This window comes from Oppia nitens, unplaced genomic scaffold (genome assembly GCF_028296485.1).
Source record: "Oppia nitens isolate AA-2021 unplaced genomic scaffold, nextdenovo-longstitch-racon4-pilon3 scaffold4_pilon_pilon_pilon, whole genome shotgun sequence".
NCBI lineage: Eukaryota > Metazoa > Arthropoda > Arachnida > Sarcoptiformes > Oppiidae > Oppia > Oppia nitens.
The window spans coordinates 4,843,108-4,866,128 of NW_026533232.1; the positions used below are offsets into that span (position 1 = coordinate 4,843,108).

Here is a 23,021-nt window from a genome sequence, read left to right on the forward strand (position 1 = left end):
ATAAAATAAATTAAAATAATAAAAATTAAAATATTTAAATAGAATTTAACTAAAAATAACAAATGTTAATAAATTAATAATAAGCGTCTAATTGAAGCAAACGGGTCCTAATTGTAAACCAAATTGTTGATCATTTCGTCCAATATCTCTAATAGCTATATCCAAAATTGGTAGTCTTTGTGGTTTATCTGATAAAAATTAAATTAATAATTTTATTATAGTATAATTAAAAAAAACAATTATTAATAAATGTGTAAAACCAACCTGTCTTATATTGTAGTATTGTGTTATCCAATTTATTATTATGTTTCTTATAAAATACATCAATAAAATTTATTAATTATATTAAAAAACAAATCAATTTTTAATGGCATACCTGACAGCCATCACTTATAGATTGATAGGTAAACCTGTTGTCGGAATCGGCGGTCAATTCGATGTCATTATAAGTCATTAATTTAACGGCTTTTCTAAGCGATTGTTTTGTTGAATCGTAATAAGTGATTGAATTTTTGCATAAAACTGTTATATTTTGTACGGCCTGTTGACTCAATAATTGTAATGAATTTAATTGTGTTTTATCGGCTTTATATGCAAACTATAAGACATAAAAATAAATTATATAAATTGTTTTGTATTATAAATATTTAAAAAAATTAAAATCTTACACTAAATCCATTATCCATTTCACTAAACCAAATGTGACCGAACTTATTATGTTTAGTATAAGTACGCACAGGTATGTCATCGACTGCCGGCAAAACACACGTAGACTTAGTGGTCACATCACAGTAGGCATCGATAGCGTCATTGATATCACCTTCATTTGGATCGATGTAATATATGCCTAAATATTGTCAAATATATTATAATAAATTACAAACAAAATAATTAGTAATTAATACCGCTTTTAAACTGTGGATTGACATCAAACAGATGTTTGCAAGACTTGGCGGGCGCCTCCCTCTTACCCGTCGGTTGTCTTAACTTTTCGTATTCTTTCACTAATTTATTGTAAAAATCGAGAATTAATCGTTTCTTGTGTTCGTCCGAGAGATCAGTTGAAAGAAGATTTGGCTCATTTGGTTGGTCACCGAGCAATGGGTCCGGTCCCTAATCACAACAATTTATTGTATTAATTAGTTTAAAATATTAGATATTATATAAATTATTTACTTTAGTTTGACCAGGTTGATTTAGTATAAGTGCCAGTGTTGCTGCATCATAAGTAATTGGTTCACAGGGTGGGCCTATGATTATTGAAAATTAACTTTAATAATAACTCAATTGTTATCAAATAAATGATGAATTACCCGGAGGTCCCGGTAAGCCTCGTTCACCAGAAGTACCTTTCAATTAATAAGTTCAGTTCAGTTCAATTAAATATACAAATATCTAATACAATAAGTAATATATCTTAGATTATACCCGGTTTGCCATCTTCTCCACGTTCGCCTCTGGCTCCGGGATGACCTGAAGGACCTGTGGAGCCTATTAGAAAACAATCATAATTTCATAGATTTAAATATAACATATAGTTTTGGATGAACTATAACCTGGTAAACCATCCCTTCCTGGAGGTCCTTTAATACCAGCCGGACCAGCAAGTCCTTGAAAACCTGGTGCTCCCATTGAGCCCTTTTCTCCGGGATGTCCAGCAGATCCCGGTAATCCTTGCAATCCTAAATTAAAGATATTAAATCTTTAATAAAAATACTAGAATATAATTACAACCAATAAGTCCTCGATGTCCTTTTTGTCCCTTTTCACCTGTAATTTAATTAACAAGTTTAGACATATCAATAGCACTAATTATGGTTATAATTACCAGATAATCCAGTTTCTCCTTTTAGCCCCTGTGGTCCTGGAAATCCTCGTGAGCCTTGTGGTCCTTGTGATCCTCGAGGTCCTTGTTCACCAGTTTGGCCCTTATCACCTGTTTGTCCAGTTGGACCAGTTGGGCCGACTGAACCGATAGGTCCTGGAGAACCTTGTGATCCGGGAGGTCCAGAATTTCCAATTGGACCTTTCATATATTGTTGTTTAATATAATTAAGAAACTTTAAGTGTCAATAGTATTTTTTCATATATTATAGATATTTAGATATTGTACATAGTTTTTGTATATATAATATATTAATACTCAAATAATGTAAAATTTATTAATAATGTAATAATAAATTGAATGAGTATTACTAGAATAAATTATTACAAAACTAAAATAACAAATATTAGATATTATAATAATTAATTAAAAAAAAATAATTATTATACCTTTATCTCCATGTCTACCAGGAATACCAGGTGATCCATCTTTACCGGAGTTTCCTTGAGGACCTGGTTCACCGACTGGACCCATTTGTCCCTGAGGTCCTTGAGGACCACTAGGACCAGGTTGACCGTCTTGGCCTGGTTTTCCATCATTACCTCTCTCTCCCTAATATTATTATAAGAAGTTAAGTAAAGAATATAAAAATTTAAGTTTTCTATACCTGTATTCCTCTATGTCCTTGAGGTCCCTTTTAAGTTAATGTAAATAGTTTTATAATTTTATTAACATCTAGTTATTTAAAATATTTTTAAAAATTAATTTGCAGATATTTAACCTGTTTTCCTGTAATGCCTGGTAATCCAGTAAGGCCTGAGAAAATGCAAATTATAATTACAGTATTTTTAATTTTATTCAATACAAACCTCTTTCACCAATTGGTCCAGAAGAACCTGGAGGACCAGTTAATCCAATTGGACCCTATATTAGCATATATTTTAGACAATATACTTATTGTTATTTAAATTTGTCATGTAAAACTACCTGTTCCCCATTATCTCCTTTAGGACCAATTATTCCTTGTAGACCTTGTGGGCCAGGATTTCCTGGACTACCGGGTCGACCCAGATCTCCAGTTGCACCCTTCAAACATCCATTTAAATTACTATATTTGACTTACTATTACACAATTATTTACAATACAAACCTTCAATCCTGGAGTACCAGGAATTCCTGGTGATCCAGGAGAGCCGGGTGGTCCCTGTGTTCCAGGTTCTCCAAGTCTTCCTAGTTATTGACATTAAATTTGACTTTAAATTTAATTCTAAATAATATATTACTAATTAGTAAACCTGGTAATCCTGGAAAGCCACTATCGCCTAATAAAATTATAAATTTAAAAGAAATCAAATTTTGTAAAAATACTTTTACTAAATTAAAACTAACCTTTTTTGCCTTCAATTCCTTGCGGACCTTTTGGTCCTAAGAATGATAATATATAAAAAATTATTAGTAATTTACTTAGAATTAGAAAATAAAGAGTATATATATTAATTGCAATCAATACCAATTTGTCCAATTAGACCGGGGGGTCCTATCTCTCCAATTGGTCCTTGAGGTCCTAATGATCCTTGATCACCTTTGATCATAAGTAGTAATAGTAATAATAATAATAATAATAATAATAATAATAATAATAATAATAATAATAATAATAATAATAATAATAATAATAATAATAATAATAATAATAAATTTTATATACCTTTCTGTCCCTGAAAACCCATCGCCCCTTTAGAACCAGTCGGTCCTATCGGACCGGGAGGTCCGGCAAATCCCTGTATTCCTTGTGAACAAATAATATTACAGTTTTGTATTGTAAATATGTTATTATAATACCAGGTGTTCCCTGTAGTCCTCTGTCTCCAGCTATACCCTGTGGTCCTCTTTCTCCTGGTACTCCCTGTGCTCCGGCGTCTCCTTTAGATCCAGGTTCACCTTAAGATTATAATTTATAAATTACGGTATATTTATTATACAAACAAAACTTTTATTGGTTGACATATTAAACAATTCAAAATTTATTACTGTAATTAATAAAAATGTTTTTAAAATTATTGAATTTATAAAATAAATAATAATTTATTAAAAAAATTAATATTAGATCTTAATTTAGAATTTTTGTCATTTATAAAATACATGTTTAAACTATTATTTTATAAATTAAGAATATATAGAGTATTTAAATAATAAGTAATGAATAATTTTATGTAAATAAAACCTGATATGCCTTGTACTCCAGGTTCTCCTTGAGGACCCGGTTCACCATGTTTACCGGTGAACCCCATTGGACCAGGAGGACCATGATCACCACGAGAACCTATTTGTATATAATATTATTTCGTACCTTTAATTTGTCTGATTATTATAAAACATACCTTTTTCTCCTGGAAGGCCTGATTCACCTCTCATACCGGGTAAGCCCTAATTTATGCATTATATAAATTATAATTTAAAACAAATAGCATTTTGATAGATTATTTTAATATATAAAAACATAATAAATTTATTAGATTATATAATTAAATCAATTATGGTTTTGTAAAGCAATACTTACAATGAGTCCCGGGGACCCGGCATGACCTTTATTACCCTTTTCACCTGCCAATCCTATCAATAAATTATACAATTAAGTTAAAGGATTTCATATCATTCATATTCTACTATTTCATATACAAACACATATACATAGTATTACATACAAACATAACCTCATGTCTCACGTTTTAGCAAAAAATAAATATTTTCGTTAGCGTTAATTACACCTAATTATTGCATATTTACATTATATTACACTGTATTATATTTAGTTGAATTTTTGCTTACTTTATATCATTTTACAGTACGTGTATGTGAATTGAATTTTTTAGTTTATAAATACCATACTTTAGCTATTGAATATTAATTGCTTAAAGCTATATTTATAATACTGTATAAATATTATTGAATTAAAATTGATTATATTGCATATAATATACATTTTTGATAGATACAAACAAACTTATAATTGAGAAAATTAATGTGTCTAATCATAATACTAAAAGTTAATTGAAATTTATTGATTTAATTTTTATAATAATAAAATGTCTTTGTTTTACCACATTTAACAAATTAAAGATAAATTATAAAACCTGTTCTCTAACTTATATTAGATTATTTAAATACTTAAATTAAATAACTATTCGAAACTTAAAAATACTGTTCAAAGTAGTCTATCTAAGGGAGACTCGAAATCTCAACCCTTTGGTTGAGAGGACGACTCCGCAGATACATAAGCTATTTGAGGTTACTTTAGTTAATTTAAAGTGTTTTGACTTTTATTAAAATATATAAAGCTATTAAATGCATATTATATACTAAAATTTACTATAGTATACCTATAATTAGTGTCAAACTTGGTGTCATGACTTATGTGAATTCATAAATCGGTAACAATTATAGTATTATATAATTCATATAATTTACTCAAATTAATTATATACAATTTATATACAATGATGATTCTGTATATTTTAGTAACTAATTGAATTATTATGGCATTCTATAATTGATTAAAAAATTATTGTATGAATATATTAAATATTTTGTATAGTTATCATATTTAATAAAATATTAATTTTAATTATATACTAAACAGATTTAATTAGAAAATCAAAATTTATACGTATTTTTAAATACTATTAATACGTTTTTGCAATTATTTCAAATAGAAAATACAATACATATATACTGTAATCGATATTTCGAGTAATATGATTATAATGGATAGCATTTTTGTATAAACATAAAATAAAATCTACCTCTAAGTCCGTCACTTCCCGGTAAACCACTGTCCCCTTTAAGTCCTTGAGGACCCGGTTCTCCAAGTGATCCTTTATCTCCAGAAAATCCTCGTTCACCTCTGGGTCCAACAGGTCCAGGTGCTCCGGGAACTCCCGCAACACCTGGCTCTCCATCTTTGCCATTTATGCCGGGAGGACCCACTATTCCTGGTAATCCCTATTATATTTTAAAAATATTTATCAATAATTTATATATATATATATAATAACTTTTAATTAAAAATAATACCTGAAACCCTCTCAATCCTTGAGGACCGACAGCTCCGCGTTCACCAATAGGACCTTGTGATCCTTGTTTTTATAAAATTAAATTTAATAAACACACTATGATATGAAAAATAATACACGCTTACCTGGACTACCCGGGGGACCAACCAAACCTGGTGGACCAGTATCACCTCTGGGTCCCGGTGTACCTGGTATTCCTATTTTCCCTTCATGTCCTTCCGGTCCCTTTAATATAATATAAATTTAATAATTTAATCTAACAAACATTTATTTATACTAATTTAATTCATACTTGTGCTCCTTTTGGACCTTCAGGACCCATAAGTCCGGGTGGCCCCTGTTGACCTGGTGATCCAGGAACTCCTGACTTTCCTTGTTCACCTGGTATCCCCTATTTATATATTAAGTTTTAGCTATTTTGAAATTAAATATTATTTAATAAAATTAAAAAATGATTACTCTTTCCCCTGTCTGTCCATCTTTTCCCGGTTCTCCCGGTCGGCCCATAATTCCCTTAAAATAAATTTTTATTAATTAAATATTTTTATATTAACGTTATTTATCTTACTCTTAATCCTTGAAGACCTTGAGGTCCAATTCTGCCGGTCTCTCCTTGATTTCCTTTAGCTCCGGGCGGACCTTCGTGTCCTTTATCTCCTTGAGATCCTTTTATTCCTGTAATCAATTACAATGCAAATTATAAATATCTTGTATTTCATAAATAATTAATATATTATAATAATAATCAATTGTTTTAATAAAATAAACCTGGATTTCCATCAGTTCCTGGTAAACCTTGTTGTCCGGGTGGTCCCTAAATAAAAAAATTATAAATGTTAAAACTAGATTTTTAAATATAATAATAATAAAATACCCTTTCTCCTTGAAGTCCAGGTGATCCTATAAATAGAATAAAATTTTTATTAACATTAAATAATTATTAATTATATCAATAATATTTTATATTTATAAATTTACCTGGAGTACCAATAGTTCCACTTTTACCCCTTTTACCCTGTTGTCCCTGAGGACCGGGTAATCCTTGTTGACCAGATTCACCTGTAATACAAATATAAAACTTAGACAAAACTAATATTAAGTAGTCATCAGTGACGTCACACCTACCAGTTTCACCCTTTTTTCCTGCTTCTCCTTTAAGTCCCAATTCTCCGGGTAATCCCTTATTAAAAACATTTTTATATATAGTCATTATCTTTATTATATTATTGATATTTTCATAATAATTAATATATTTATATACCTGTTCACCCTTTACGCCGATCGGCCCGGGATTTCCAGGAAAACCTAAAATTAGTTATTATAATTGTATGGATAAAAAATTTTTATAATTTATTTTTAACTAAATACCCGGTGGTCCACGTGCTCCTGGAAATCCTGGACTACCAACAGGTCCAACATCGCCTTTAAATATTTGATTTAATAGTTTAAATCAATATTTAATTCAATTGAATTAAATTATATGAGTATTATTGACACTTAACTTATATTTATACCTTAACAAAACACTTTATAAAACAATTATGTCTTTATAATAAATAATATTTTAAATAAGTATATTTTGTATAGTAAACGATATATTATAATAATATAAATCAAACCAACCGGGTATTCCTTTTGGGCCCTGAGTTCCATCTTTTCCGAGCAATCCTTGTGGGCCCTGTTCTCCCGGTTGACCCGGTTTACCAGTTTCACCTCTGATATAATAAAAAACATTAAATCAACATATATTGTATATTAATATAGTACCTTGGTCCTATTGGACCTTGATCTCCTTTAATTCCCGTTGATCCTTGATCTCCTTTAACGCCTTTTTAATAAAATAAAATACATATTATATATTAATAATATAAATAACATCTTAAATATAAATACCAGGTGTTCCTGTTAATCCAGGTGGTCCTGATTGTCCTATAATTTAACAAAAATTTAAGAAACATTTATAATAAATTATATAACTTAATACCTTGTGGTCCTACAGCTCCTGGTGATCCCTGTGAACCATCTAATCCTCTTTTGCCTATAATTTTGTATTTAAAGGTAAACTACTTTATGCAACAATTAAAATATTATTACAAACCCGGGGGTCCAGAGGGTCCTTCTCTACCTCGTTCTCCACGTTGGCCTTAAATTTTAAAATTATTTATACAATTGAGTTTGTATTGTTACAAATTAATGCAAATTATTTACCGGATGGACCTATTAAGCCTTGTGGACCTTTAAAAATAAACATTTATTACATAAAACAGTTAATTTATTAATAACAACATCAACTAACCTGGTTTTCCAGTTTCACCTACTGGTCCTTTTTCACCACTTTCACCCTATATAAGCATAATTTTAATTTTAATAAATATAAAAACAAAAATTTATGAAAAATAAATTTACTCTTTCTCCTTTTGATCCTTCATGTCCTGTTAAACCTCTATGTCCTTTAGCACCGGGCAATCCAGGCATTCCTAATAATTTATATTTATAATAAAATTATAATTTTATATAATTTATATAAATTTTAATTATACCCGGTATTCCTCTTGGGCCAGTTTGTCCGGGTTGTCCAGAAGGTCCCTAATTATTATTTTAAAATAATTTTCTATAATTATTTTACACATTTTAATATTGTAATTGTATTGTAATATACATTAAATAATGTATTTAGAAAAGTAATATTTTTAACTTTATAAAATAAAAACTTACAGGTCTGCCATCTTCTCCATTATCTCCATCCTTTCCGGGTAGACCTTGTAATCCCCTATAATTAGATGTTAAACAAAATTTTTAAATATAACAAATTCAAAACCTTTCTCCTGTAGGTCCCGGAGGTCCTGGTGGTCCAAATTCGCCTATTAATAATCAAAGTGATTAAATTTATTATATAAATAAACATTAAAAATGTTAACTTTATATAATTTATTCACAGACTATAACAAATATATTTATTTTGAGTAAACTATCTAGATGATATAAACATTGCTTACTAAGAGTAAACTACAATTACTTATTTTAATGTAAGCTTATTATTAAAATTACTATTAAATATAAAAATATTTTTAGTAATTTAGTTAAGTTGACAATACTTTTTCATAGCCTATAAATAAAGTTTACATAAACTCTAAGATTTTTGTTGATGTAACATAAATTTAAAAATATATTAATTTAAAAATTTGATTTATAATTTATGTCTAAAATAATTGTTGTTAATTTTAACGTTATTATTTATTATAAATTAATTTGAATAATTAGTTTACCAGGTGGTCCAGTTGCACCATGATGTCCTTGTGGACCAGGAGGTCCGGAAGGACCTGGTATTCCTCTAGGACCTGGAGGTCCCTGAAATATTATAATATAGATTTTATAAAGTGTCAATATCTTAATTATTAGATAATACAATTTGTTGTGGCAAATAATGAAACGAGTCGACCGGTCCTTTATCACCCGATGCTGCCTGTGCTACAGCTAGAGTATGAAACCAGGAAGACATGTCACTTGTAGGAGCTGGGGGTCCGGCATTTGCCGGCCTATAGTTTTGTTATATATTATAATTAATATACATTTTAAATTAACATACAATAACTTAACGCCAAATCTTACGTTATATGAATTGGTGTAAGTTTTGGTGGTTCTGGAGATTCACGTTCTGACTATATTTTGTCAATTTATTTATTATCATATTTTAATTATAAAATTTTAAATAAATATTTTAAAAAGTAACGAATAATTACTTTTATAGTAGAATTAGTAGCGACTATAGTGTCTAATGTTGTCGACTCTGATTTGGTTGTAGTTATCGGTGGTATTGTTGTTGTCTCTGACTCTGGCTGTGATTTTGTCTGCTTTTAAAATAATATTTAATATATTAGATATGGTTTCTTAATTAAATGAATTATTTTTTTATTATAAATTTAAAAAATTAATCAAAAATTACTTCTTCACAAACGGGACAACATTTTCCCAAAGGAATATATGTTTGTGTATTGCAGTCAATGGGATGACATTCATCTGTATCACAGACTGTGTTTCCGGTAAGACATCGACAGGTCGTACACGAGTCGGGACTCCATTCCTCTCCGTCTTCGTAAACGATTCCTTCAAACACACACTCAGAAGCGTCTAAAAAATTTATCAAATTTATTGTTAATTTTCAGTATATTTTCATATTTCTATTTTCCATTTGTTATAATTTGAAGTAATATTTAATTATATAAAAAAAATACTTACCGACGGATTCATCAACACTTAAGTCATCCTTAGAATCGCTTTCGTCGACAACTAATTCTGTGGTAACTGTTTTGCAAAATATTTTATTAATAACAATAAATAAAATAATTGCTACTAAATGGGACTTCAGTTTAAAACTTTTCATTGCATTAATCTTTTGAAATATTTACAACATTATTATAATTTTACATATAATATATATTTATAATTTTAACCAACATATCTAAGATATTTACACTTTTTAAATGAATTAAAATTTTGAAAATGCATTACTTTATGTATGATATAATTGTGATATTATTACACAAAATAAATAAAATTCCTATTTATTGTAATCAATTAAACATATGTGACTGTCGTTCAAATAAAATAATTAATAGTGTATTAAAGCTAATTTGTTTGTTAAAATGTTATATTTAAATCTTTTATTTGTCTAAAATATAAAAGAGAACAAATAGTGTCATATTTTAAATGGGTTTCAAAATATATGTATTTATCGGTTAAACTATTTTTAAGACAAATACCTGTAAATGTTTTTATACAAATTATTAAAAATAGGTTTTATTTATTATTGTTAATATGCTAATAAGTTATTTTACATATTTCTAAGTTAACCAACAAATGTTAAATTATTTTTTTTCTATATTTAAAATTTGATTTATAACTTAAATAAAAATATTTTTTATTGTAATTTCTAATTTATATTTTTATTGTAATTTCTAATTTATATTTTTAATGTACTACTGTATGTTAGCAATATAATTGAAATTTGGATGTTTATATGTATAATATTTACCTGTATTTTGCATTTGTTTTGCCGAAATATTTATTCATATCTGTATATTATTGTATATATTGTATTATAAAAGATAACTGCAGATAAAAACATGAAACAATGTTTTCAAGTTTAAGGTAGCGGCCGATCCCATAAAATAAATAATAGTATTATTACTTATTATATAATAATTGTGTAATTCAGTTATTATTGACAAAGTAATGCTTCGGGCGATATGGCATTACATCTGTTATGACAACACATGAAAATAAGTAAAAGCTTTGAGCGATAACTACATAAAAATTGCTTCCCTTAAGTCACTTAAGTTTATTTCAATAACAGTTTATTATGAAAAAACTGGTTTTTAACTAATGTTTTAACTAATATAGTGAAAGATGAGATGAGATGACCACAAGTGATTCAATTAGATGATAAACATTTAATAGGAGGTTCCTTATAAAACTCCAGTCTCTTTTTATCTCTGTCCTCTTAATGCTAGTTTTCTATAAAAAAATTGCAACTCATCCCAACCGTTATGATAGACCACTACTACATGTATTGATGTGATGACGGCTTATATTGTCATAACAGACAAGTTTGACCACAAACTTGACATCTAATACAGCATTCATTACCAGTAATGACACACCGTTTTTGTTTAATTATTTAAATTATTGGTTAGTGAATACTTAAAAAATATATGAAATGTCATTTTAGACTAAATTAACTACAATTTTGTTGTTCTCTTTACTATTTATGGGTTAGTCCTACCTGTGCTCTACAAATACATTACTATTATTACAACTACTGTACATCCATTCAATTTAAACTATTCAGTAATTCCCAAATTTAAATAACAATTTACAAAACATGAAATGTTTTTTGTGTTTACTGTTTTGTAATAAAATATTAAATTTTTATAAATAATATAAATGTTGTGTTAAATAGATAACATATAAAAATTTATTTTAAATATTAACAAATATTAATAATATTAAATTGTAATGATTTCAGCGTTTGCTTTAAAATATATTTTGTGTATTAGGCTATAACAACGCTTCAAATTATTAATTGTAAGTAATAAATATTTTAATAAAATTATTAAATTGTAAAATTATTTCAAATATTTAATTTATAAAATTTATTTTTAAAATATTATTAATCTAAATGAATAAATAAATAATTAATTAAGAATAATTTTAATAAAAATTAATAATTACAATAAAAAATAATTTATATGTATAAACTTTACATTATTTTTCAGTAAGTTATCGAATGTACTGTATTTCACATTTATTATATTTATTTTATAACAATAAGTATTTTTGTAATTTTGAAAATTCATTGCATTCAATGAGAAATAAATGCAGTATAAATGTGTGACAAACTATTGTGCAATTTTAAATTTTAAACATTTTAAAACATATTTTGCTTTTCAATAAAAATTTATATATTTTGTGACATTCAATAAACTACAATAAATTTATACAGAATAATCAAATATTTTACTAAATAATATCTAAATAAAATTAGTTATAAATTTTAATTAAAAAATACTATGTATAAGATTATTTAGTTGAAATTTATTTATAAATCTAGTATTATATTGTCATTTATTATTATTATTATTATGTATTTTCTATTATTTACATATAAAAGAGTGAGAAATCTAGTCAATGGAAACAATTTAACAATAATTTATGAGAATATTTAATTAAAGATGAAAATAAATATTGTGACAAAAAATAATATATTTATTTTTTCTAAAAGAAATCTATTTTAAATTAAAAAAAACTTTTATTATAATTTCAACCAAAAAACATTTTAAAAATAGTAAAGCACTTTATAATAAATTTAGAAAAATAGTTTATAATTTGTTATAAAATTTATAAAAAAAAGTTCGTATTTTTTGTGAATTTCTGATTATTAATTGTTAAATTGTCGAAAATATAATTTTAATAAAAATATACATTTATATTGTTAAATATAACATTATTATTATTAGTAAAGATTTTTTTGTTTTGTTTTCTTAATTGTGAGTGTTTTTTAAATCACGAAAAAAGTATAAAAATTAGAAAATAATACTTAAGTTAATAAGTTTGATTCGTATGTAAAAGCAATTTATTATAAATTATAGGAAATTTATACAATCAAATATTTTGTCTGAAAAGTACGCTCACTAACAAACAATGTTAACTTAACGGTACAATCATAGCCTGCTCTGAAAATTGACTGATAATAAAACATTGAAAAATGCAATTATTGATAATATCAATATCAATATTAATATCAATTTGATATATTAATTATATCTTTAAATCATATTATATTATTTTATTATATGATATGATAGACAAACTGTGTGGGGTTTGACTAGAATCAGACACACCTTTTGTAAAAATTATCAATGAATTCATAGAATATTTATCTGATTAAACAATTCACAATTAATATTATAAGTTATGTTAATTAAAACAAATTATTAATTATTAACATCTAATAAAAATTTATAGAATTAATCATTCCGTTAAAAAAATATTTAAAAAATATTAATTAGATATTATATTTTATTGATAAAACATTAAAAATAATCTACATAAACATAAATTATTGTTATGTTTATAAAAATTAAATAATTTTAATATGATTCACATTTTATTTATTTTAATTTTTTTTTATAAATCTAGTATTAATTGTTTATTACTTTCAGGAAATCAATTACTAAAAAATATAATATTATACTAATTATTATTTCTAGCATTAGTTATGACAAATATACTGTATATATAATATATTATAAGTAAAACTTATATAATTATATTATATTAATGATTGTGTATGTCTATCATAATACGATTACTTGTCCAGTGTATGAATAACTATTTTTTTAGTTTTTATAATACATTTTAATTTTTTATGCCTACAATATACTCTATATATTGTAAATATATATGTAAATATACATAATAAATGCATAATATTTAAAAAAAAATCCTTTCATAATAAGTTTATATTATATTTATTGAAATTGATATATTGTATAATGATTAAAAAGAATAATATTTATAAATTCATATAATTATCTGTTATGATAATAATGATATAAAATGTCAAATCAGGTCAAACATGTTATTATTTCTGTCACTTTTTAATAAATTTGTTTGTTTTTATTGAAATGTTATTTAATTTAAATAAATCAAATTATTTAAAACTAGCGGATGTCTTGTAAAACACGCTGAAAACAAACCTGAAATAAACAATTTGATTGTTTGATTAAACGCTTGTCTAAAATCTGAAAATAACTTAACTTTGCTGATGGCTATTGACTTCAAGCAAACTATTGGCTAAATTATCGTAACTTGTTTTGTGATAAACTGTTAAACTCATCAAAAATTAGATATATCTACTGTACTGTATATATATATATATATATATATATATATATATATTATATTATATTATATTTTCTTTTCAGTTTTTCATTTACTGGGAAAATATATAATTTCATTAAAATGAAATCAAATGTTTGTTAAAAAGTTCAGAGACGGTCATCAATGGGAACGGTAGTGATTACTGCAACCATACAATATTAAAACAATGTGTTTAAAGTTAATTAATTAGTTATTTTTGAGTTAAATGTGTGTTTATTTAGTATTTTGAATAATTCTGCTAATTATAAGCGCAAATAGATTTTGATAAGTTAGACAAATGTTGACATAAGATTTATTTATGTAATATTTATATAATTTGTTATAAATAATTTCACTATAATTTATTATATATTTTATAACAAAAATGTTAAAAATATAGATATTAATGCCTATTAATAGGTAATTAATAATTTTTATTTTCATAAAAAAATTTAATTTTAATATTTTATTAAATTAATATTTACATTATACTATTTAAATACTATGTATATGATATGTTTACTAGCTAGTTAAATAATTATCAGTTAAAAAATAAATATAATTACTTAGTATTATTTATATTTAAATTTATAATATAATTATTATTTTTTAAATAAACATTATTATGTGATGTATGTAATGTATTTTTTAGTTTGAAATATTTATACATTATGATTATCTATATAATATATTAATTATTATAAATATATAGTGTTTTTAATATTTAATGAATAAATATTTTTTACAACTATAGGTTTATCAAGTAAAGTGAGAAATATAAAATAAATCTAACAAAATTTATTTGATTAATCTAGTTAAATTATTATATTTAAATATTTTATATTATATTTTATACCTAAACACATTATAATTATGTTGTGTATTATAATTGACATATTATTATATTATAACAAAATAATTATTATTTAAACTAAGAATTTAAAAAAAAAATACATTTATATATTTCATTATTTTATTTCACTATTTTTTCTAAATACAAATTATATAAAAACATTTTATTAAATGTCATTTTTATTAATATTAAATTGAACATAAAATACAAAACATATTATTTAATATTAAATTACAAACAATACATATTATTTTACTCAAGTACTGTAAAACCTAATAATAGTAATTAGTAACAAATCATTTAGAAATACTGTATTTTAAGTTAAATTTTTAACATAATATTATAGTCAGTTAACTTAAATTATGATTTTGTAATATAAGATGAGTTATGTCCTGTCCTACCCTTCCCACTGTCCTATTTGTCACCATATGTTCACAATTTATTTTATTTTTAAAATTTTTGATTAAATCTTAGAAAATTATAAAAAACTATACGGAAACTTAACAAACAAAATATGAAACGTATTTTTATAAATCTTATAACAAATATTTATATCAATATGATATATGACTTTATAAATATATTTTTGTTATTGATTTGTATTTGATTATTACGTTGTTAAAAAATAATAAATTTGATTCATGTAAAAAAATTTTATAATTTATTATTAATTTTTTAGAGTCAATGTCTGTTCAAATAAAAAAGTTAATAAACGGATATAATGTGGAAAACAGTGGAAATATTAGTATTGATTCTAATAATAAAATTTAACATATCATTGATAAACATGAGAGCATCAAAGCGACCCTTTTATAACATCGCTCATATGGTAAACTCGATTCGTGAGGTCGACCATTACATGGGACAGGGAGCCAATGCCATCGAAACTGATATCACATTTTCAAACAATGGTTCGGCTCTGTATGCATATCATGGCTATCCATGTGATTGTTTGAGACATTGCACTGAAAGAGAAGATTTTGGAAGATTTTTAGGCTATATTCGCGATATAACGACTCCCGGTATGTCATCCGTCAACTCGTATACCATATAATTATAATAAATCTTTAAAAACTTATACTTATATTCAAATTTGTTTTGCAAAAACTAAAGTTATATGCTTTAAGTGCTGATATAATAACCCGTATTATACAGTAATGCTTAAAGAATGAATAAATTGTTTTAAAACTAAATGCTATAATTTATGACATCCTTAACCTATAATGTATTTATCAATAGTTTTTAATTTAAATTACATTCTAATAATTAGTCAAATTTGATGGTTAACTATAAATCATCAATTTTGGCATTTACTCAACAATTTTTATTATGAGACAAAATGTGATAAAATTAATAGTTTGATATCACGTTGATTAGATGCTTCAAAAACTTATTATCAAATAATTATTTATAAAAATCTAATATTTCAGGTAATCCAAGATACAGGAAAAATTTAGCCCTACTATTCCTCGACCTAAAAATATCTCAATTGCCTCCCAGTGCTAAAGCAGTGTCTGGTCAAGAGTTAGCCGCATACATATCAACGCATCTCTTTAATGACACTTTTGGATCATCTAAAGTGAAATTGTTATTATCTGTGGGACATGTCTTTGACTATGACTTTATATTAGGCTTTGAAAATGAATTAGAAAATAGAAAATTAAATCATTTGAATAAAATAATTGGATGGGATGTTGGACTCAACGATCCTCTCTTTATAATTGGTATTAACCACAACATACATATAATTTTCTTATTTATAGACTAGTGATGTATTTATTGATATGTAAACAAACAGAAAGAATGTGGAAAAGAGTGGGTCGAGTGAGGAACATATGGCAGGGCGACGGACGCACCAACTGTTTGAGCCCTTTCTATAATTTAGGTCGACTTACAGCTGCCATCAAAAGGAGAGATGAAACAAATATGATGAGACCCGACCCTTATATTGATAAAGTGTATCATTGGACTGTCGACCTGACTGTCAACTTAAGATCATCGCTAAGGTATTTCACACGACCTCTCTATCTATTTATCTAACTTTTTTAATATTTCACTTTTAAACTACTAATTAACTCTCTATCAGTCATTCAATCATAAATTGGGTGCCAAAAGGTTAATAAACTCTTGTTTGTAATGAATTAGTTGTTGCTTAATGTGTTGACTACGTTATGATTAATTAAACCCAATATCTTAATACTAGAACATCAGTGGATGGTATCATAACAAACCATCCGGAAAGAGTGGTTAATGTACTCAAAGAGAATGAGTTCGTCAAGAAGTTCCGTTTGGCCACTCAAGAGGACGACCCGTTCAAGAGATTTGTTGACGAAAGATATGACAATAAAAAGGAGTCGACTAATGATGCCATCAATCAACCAATTGGTATACGTATAGCACATGGAATGGGAGATATGTTTTCATCATTTGGCAAATATGTGGGAGACTTAGTATACCTCAAAACACCTGCTCTTTTCGGATTTAAATCCAGAAATATTCAACAAAATACTATTCAAACTATACTTAAATTAATACAATTGAATCAAAATAATCAAATCAATACTTAATTATCACTTTTAATATTTTTGTTGTTGATTTAAAATCACATTTTAATTATTATAGTAGATTGTTTAAAGTGATTATCACATTTAATGATTTTAATCTAATAATATTAAATAATTATATATTAAATCAACTATACTATAGTACAGTATTGACATCACATTGAATATTAAACACTATTTGTAAATATCTTGAATATTGTAGTTTAGAAATCTTTAAAATTAACAATTATTGTATTTGAATTTAAAAATTAAAATTAATAATTTATTAATAATATTAAATTATACGGTATGAATATCAATAGATAATTAATCTCAATATTAAAATTTAAGTCACAAAAATATAGTATTTTTAAAAATATCTAATATAATATCGTATAAATTATAAACTTTATAAAATATAAAACTTTATACATTTTAAAAAATAATGTTTCTTAACATACAAAATATACAATAAACAAGATTTTACAATTATTTATGTACTGTACAAATGTTATATTTCTAAATAGTTGTCATAAAACAATATTATATCATAAAAATTTATTTAAATTTAGTTTTCATATATTACACGATAAATTTTATTATATATTTTATATTTTATGATATGTATTGTTAATTATTGAAAAACTTGTTTACTTAAAGCACAACAAAAATGTCTTTTAAATTCCTTCACAAACAAAGACCATATCTGAACAAAGCTATTGTTTGTAAAGTTTAGTAGATTTGTGTAAAATTCAAAATCAAATATTTATTTATATGATTTATTTATTTATTTATTTTCACACATAAAATTAATTTATTGTTGTTTGTTAAAAAAACACATCCATTTAAATGTTTTACTTATCAAATATTTATTTTTAAATGTTTTCAGTAAAAATTTTATGTTATAAAGTGAATAACAATATAATAATTTAGTTTAAAATATGGACAGTTGCATAACATGAACGTAATTTAACAGTTATTTATATTTTTTAATAACAAATAAAATGCAATATAATTTAATATTTAAGCTAACTTTTAAAAAGTCTCACAAAATATTTATCGTTTAAATCAAATGTCATTAAACTGCAAAAATTTAATATTTTGATTCTAGATATTGACGGCACTATTATTGTCATTAGAAGCACTTGTATGTATGGGAACTGTATGTCTAGTGGCGGTGACCCCAGTGTTTGTATCTTTAGTTTGTATGTTGTGTTCAATAACTTGTAGTTCTTCATCATTTTGGTCTTCATCGTCACTTATTTCACTTAATTTTTCTTTGAGCCGTTTGTCGACATCCATGTCATGTTGACAATTGTCATCAATACTGCAGGGCTCGTACACACCACCGGTGGTACTAATGGGACGGACACTGACAGGTCTGTGTCCTTCATTTTTGTTAAGCCAATAGCCTTTGCTTAACATTCCTTTAAACTGAAACTTAGTTCCGTCTTCATTGAAACGTCTTCTTAAATATATTAATATAAAGACTACAATAGCTATGAAAACCAAGAGTCCAACGACGGCGCCCACAATGACGCCCACATGTGACGAGTCGTCCACCGATTCATCGTTTGTTTCTTTAGTTTCTTCAAAACTCTCTTCAAATTCTTCATTGTTATTGTCTTCAAGTACTGCCGAGTATTGAATATTGCCATTCAATATACCTTTTAAAGATTTGACGATATTTTCCAAACCCTAAAATATTATATTATTTTTTAAAATTTGATATTATTTTATGTAAATAATAATAAATAGAAATTTGTTTAATAATTTCTAGAAATTTCCCAAGCAAATTTCTATTCCAAAACTTATTACTATTAGTCACATTATAATATACTCTCATCTAACCATTAAATCACTCTTTTGTGAAATACTATTAAAATATATAATAATATAATTGTGTAAATTTATGTATTTTCTCATTAGAATCTATAAAATTTCATTAATATGACCTAAAAATATATGTATTACATATCTGTTGTAATTCTAAATATTATTATTAATTTTTCGAATAGATATCTCTTCGAACTATATAATAGGGGATTCTTTTGTAAAAATATAATTTTATATAATATATTAATAGATATTAATATTAATAGATATTATGAAAATACATTTATTTCTACAGAATTTTATATTTTTCATAAAAAATTAGTAATTATTATATTAAATTATATTAAATTATATTAAATTATATTAAATTATATTAAATTATATTAAATTATATTAAATTATATTAAATTATATTAAATTATATTAAATTATATTAAATTATATTAAATTATATTAAATTATATTAAAGTATATTAAATTATATTAAATTATATTAAATTATATTAAATTATATTAAATTATATTAAATTATATTAAATTATATTAAATTATATTAATATTACATTAAAATATTATTGATACTTAATATAAATATTTTTATAAACAGTACTAAAATATCATCGTAATTGTACACTATAGTGATTAATCATTACTTTTTTAAAATGTTTAAAAAACAATGACTTGAGGTTAAATTGAAACATTGATTTTGATATTAAATTAAGTGTTGAAACAGATCAAATATATAGATAATATTTCACTTAATGACCATTGGCATTATACAGTAGGAATAATTGATTATTTTGACAGATTTTTTAGACTAATTGAATTTTAGATATAATTCAAATTTATGTTGCTTAATTATCTAACATAATGATGATCATGAATTTATTTTAATTTAAATATTTCAAGATTATATCAAGAAATATCTAAAAATTTACATTACTTATTATAAATAACTATAACTATAAATACAATAGTTGTGATAAATAAAATTAATAAATTGAAACTAACTTTGTAATAATTTTCTTGAATAAAATGAATTTCACTATTTTTAATGGTGTCATCCAAAAGAAACTTTGGAAACACTTTAGATGTTGTCGTGCCCTCAGAATATACAATCTGTTTAACAAATTTTAAATTAAATTAAAATATAACAAAATTTATATATTTTGAAATAATTTGATTTTTAAAAATTAATTACTTGATTGTCGTCAGCAATGACTAAAATAACGATATTATTGTCACAAATACCAAAATTCCATTTCTTTCTGATATATTCAGCAAATGTTTCGGCATTTTGTAATTGACGTACACTTTAATAATAATTATTATTATTAATAACTAATAAATGAATACAGTATTTACAATATATCGATATATAAATATTAAATATTGATTTATACTTATATTCCTTATAAATATTTCTGGTGAGCGCAACACTAATGGTGAGACCCCTTTCATTTGGTGGACAATAGGAACAGAAACAAATTGAACCGTTTTTTATATCATTAATCAAATTATCTATAATATTAGCTATAGTAAATCAAATGCAAAATAAATAAATTAAAATATTAAATATATAATTATAAATTTACATAAGTATAACAAATTATAATTAGAATTTTTAAAAATTAATCTTAACATTACTATCTATAAAACTACAAACAAGTAATTAAACTTTTAAATACAGTACTAATTAATATTAAATCGACTTTGATTTATCCATATTTAAAAATGTATTTTTGTTAGTTTATATGAAGTTTTTTAGTTAAATAAATAAAATAAAAAATATCTAATATAAAACTTTTGTGTTATTATATCAAACATATAAGTTAATATTACTATTAATATTACTAATTTAAATGTTTAATACTTTAAATTAATTGTTCAGTAATGCAAATGGCTTATTAACTGTCATAATTGCTTGACATTCACTCAACATTATCAAAATTTACTAAATAAATATATAATGGGTGTTCCCATGATAATTTTTATAATACTAATATATTTAAATATTACAGTAACTATATGTATAATAAATACTTGTATTATATTGCGTGTCTAATTAATATATAATTTAAATGACATAACTAATAAAATGAACAATTTAGTCTTAAGTATATATATTTTTATTTTATAATAATATACTGAATATCATAAAAATTAAAAGTGTTTGAAAAAATATTATAGAAATTTATAATAAACTAATTTTTCAACTAATAGGATCACATTTTTATGTAAAGTTACTAATATAATCTGTTATAACTTATAATGTTAAAAATAGACATCACAATGAAATAAATATATTAGTATCAAAGTGAAAATAACAAATAATTAAAATTTATTAAATTGCTAGATCACAAAAATTTTAAACTAATTATATAGATTTATGACTGATTTATGTCAACTAATTGGCAAAACAATGAAAATTACTGAATACCCTGACGTTTGCTAATGAGATGATCCGGATCACAGATATACGATGGTTTAGTTCTTCGACAATATGGCGGCAGTTCGTATGGATTGGGATATTCCTCTTTATTCCAAAACCATTTGTCATAATCATAATCAATGTCCGACTCGTTATTTGCCAATAAATTTTGTATTGAGTTTGCATTAATCAAAACGCCTTTTAAAATAAATTGAATTACTATCAAAATAAAAAATTCATTTATTTTAAGCATGATATTTTCAATGTTATAAATTATAATCCACAATAATATGATATTAATTATTTAAGGTTAATTTATTATCCCAATATTATACATTAGATATATCCTAGTAATTGTTAGTTATAAAAATGTGTATATTTCACATCCGATGAAATATTATTTACTGTAATAGTTGTATAATATTTATTATTTATTATGTATTCATTTTATTAAAATATAAACACTTTCTTAGTATTAATTTACTTACAAAATATATTGAAACTAACAATTGTTAGCTTATGTTATCACATTAAACCACTTATACGTGTATTATTAGAAAACATGAAAAATAGTTGCAAAGCGACCTTATCTTTAATTTGATAAAATCTTTCAACACAATTGTTATTATAGTATTTTGAAATTATTATTAACATTTATTAATATAAATAAATAAATATTATATTTGTAAAATATATTTTTGTTTTGTGTAATAATTTTATTAATTTTTTATATTTACTATATATTTACAACACAATACATAGAAATGCATTATAATACAACTAATTTTTCACATATATAAATAATACACTATACAATCAAAAATAACATACAATTAATACATTTTATTTTACTTAAACTTAATCTAATTTAAGACACATTTAACTCAGTATTCAGTGATATAGAGAGTAACTTTCAAAACATACAAAACAACTATTCTGTGACAAACCAACACACGTGGAGTCCATTCCATATCATCTCAAGTGATCTCAACTCACATAACAGGCAGTGTTGTCGTCAACTGTTATCACAGAATAATCA

General features: G+C 24.4%; 3 protein-coding genes across 3 annotated transcripts; 1 reads left to right on the forward strand and 2 right to left on the reverse strand.

Moving 5' to 3' along the window:
• Positions 1 to 87: 87 nt before the first annotated feature.
• LOC128960273 (collagen alpha-1(I) chain-like) lies at positions 88 to 10,279 on the reverse strand. The gene is made up of 55 exons (XM_054306344.1): positions 10,273 to 10,279; positions 10,135 to 10,200; positions 9,842 to 10,026; positions 9,639 to 9,746; positions 9,508 to 9,557; positions 9,305 to 9,434; positions 9,165 to 9,246; positions 8,717 to 8,759; positions 8,614 to 8,668; positions 8,439 to 8,484; positions 8,305 to 8,375; positions 8,195 to 8,240; positions 8,107 to 8,133; positions 7,997 to 8,041; positions 7,883 to 7,936; positions 7,792 to 7,827; positions 7,666 to 7,726; positions 7,522 to 7,613; positions 7,267 to 7,320; positions 7,160 to 7,203; positions 7,024 to 7,078; positions 6,877 to 6,957; positions 6,773 to 6,798; positions 6,667 to 6,712; positions 6,467 to 6,573; positions 6,358 to 6,411; positions 6,191 to 6,289; positions 6,024 to 6,123; positions 5,900 to 5,961; positions 5,629 to 5,827; positions 4,386 to 4,438; positions 4,207 to 4,252; positions 4,050 to 4,148; positions 3,668 to 3,766; positions 3,534 to 3,614; positions 3,336 to 3,407; positions 3,215 to 3,250; positions 3,121 to 3,147; positions 2,976 to 3,055; positions 2,813 to 2,911; positions 2,695 to 2,749; positions 2,607 to 2,641; positions 2,493 to 2,519; positions 2,275 to 2,437; positions 1,829 to 2,026; positions 1,735 to 1,770; positions 1,557 to 1,682; positions 1,429 to 1,491; positions 1,314 to 1,349; positions 1,177 to 1,250; positions 906 to 1,113; positions 669 to 847; positions 377 to 598; positions 265 to 310; positions 88 to 188 (listed from the first exon to the last, which is right to left on the reverse strand). Exons 1-55 carry the CDS (start codon positions 10,277 to 10,279, stop codon positions 88 to 90), a joined length of 4,392 nt encoding a protein of 1,463 aa, XP_054162319.1.
• A 5,616-nt stretch (positions 10,280 to 15,895) lies between these two features.
• On the forward strand, positions 15,896 to 17,676 carry LOC128960274 (dermonecrotic toxin LcsSicTox-betaIC1-like; the record flags this gene model as incomplete). Its single annotated transcript, XM_054306345.1, has 4 exons — positions 15,896 to 16,194; positions 16,603 to 16,896; positions 16,971 to 17,178; positions 17,376 to 17,676. Coding segments are annotated over exons 1-4 (1,038 nt in total), but the record flags the coding sequence as incomplete, so codon positions are not given.
• Positions 17,677 to 18,749: 1,073 nt separating this feature from the next.
• On the reverse strand, positions 18,750 to 22,458 carry LOC128959904 (uncharacterized). Its single transcript, XM_054305937.1, has 5 exons — positions 21,992 to 22,458; positions 20,955 to 21,084; positions 20,753 to 20,864; positions 20,563 to 20,670; positions 18,750 to 19,413 (listed from the first exon to the last, which is right to left on the reverse strand). Exons 1-5 carry the CDS (start codon positions 22,233 to 22,235, stop codon positions 18,823 to 18,825), a joined length of 1,185 nt encoding a protein of 394 aa, XP_054161912.1. The 5' UTR covers positions 22,236 to 22,458; the 3' UTR covers positions 18,750 to 18,822.
• Between the last annotated feature and the right edge of the window lie 563 nt (positions 22,459 to 23,021).

Coding starts and splice junctions, on each gene's coding strand:
- LOC128959904 (XM_054305937.1), bottom strand. CDS start 22,235: ATGCTTAAAATAAATGAATTTTTTATTTTGATAGTAATTCAATTTATT. Junction 21,085..21,991: donor TCTCATTAGCAAACGTCAGG/GTATTCAGTAAT, acceptor GATTTACTATAG/CTAATATTATAGATAATTTG. Junction 20,865..20,954: donor AATATTTATAAGGAATATAA/GTATAAATCAAT, acceptor TTATTATTAAAG/TGTACGTCAATTACAAAATG.
- LOC128960273 (XM_054306344.1), bottom strand. Junction 7,937..7,996: donor AGGACCCTCTGGACCCCCGG/GTTTGTAATAAT, acceptor ACAAAATTATAG/GCAAAAGAGGATTAGATGGT. Junction 4,149..4,206: donor AGGCCTTCCAGGAGAAAAAG/GTATGTTTTATA, acceptor ATATACAAATAG/GTTCTCGTGGTGATCATGGT.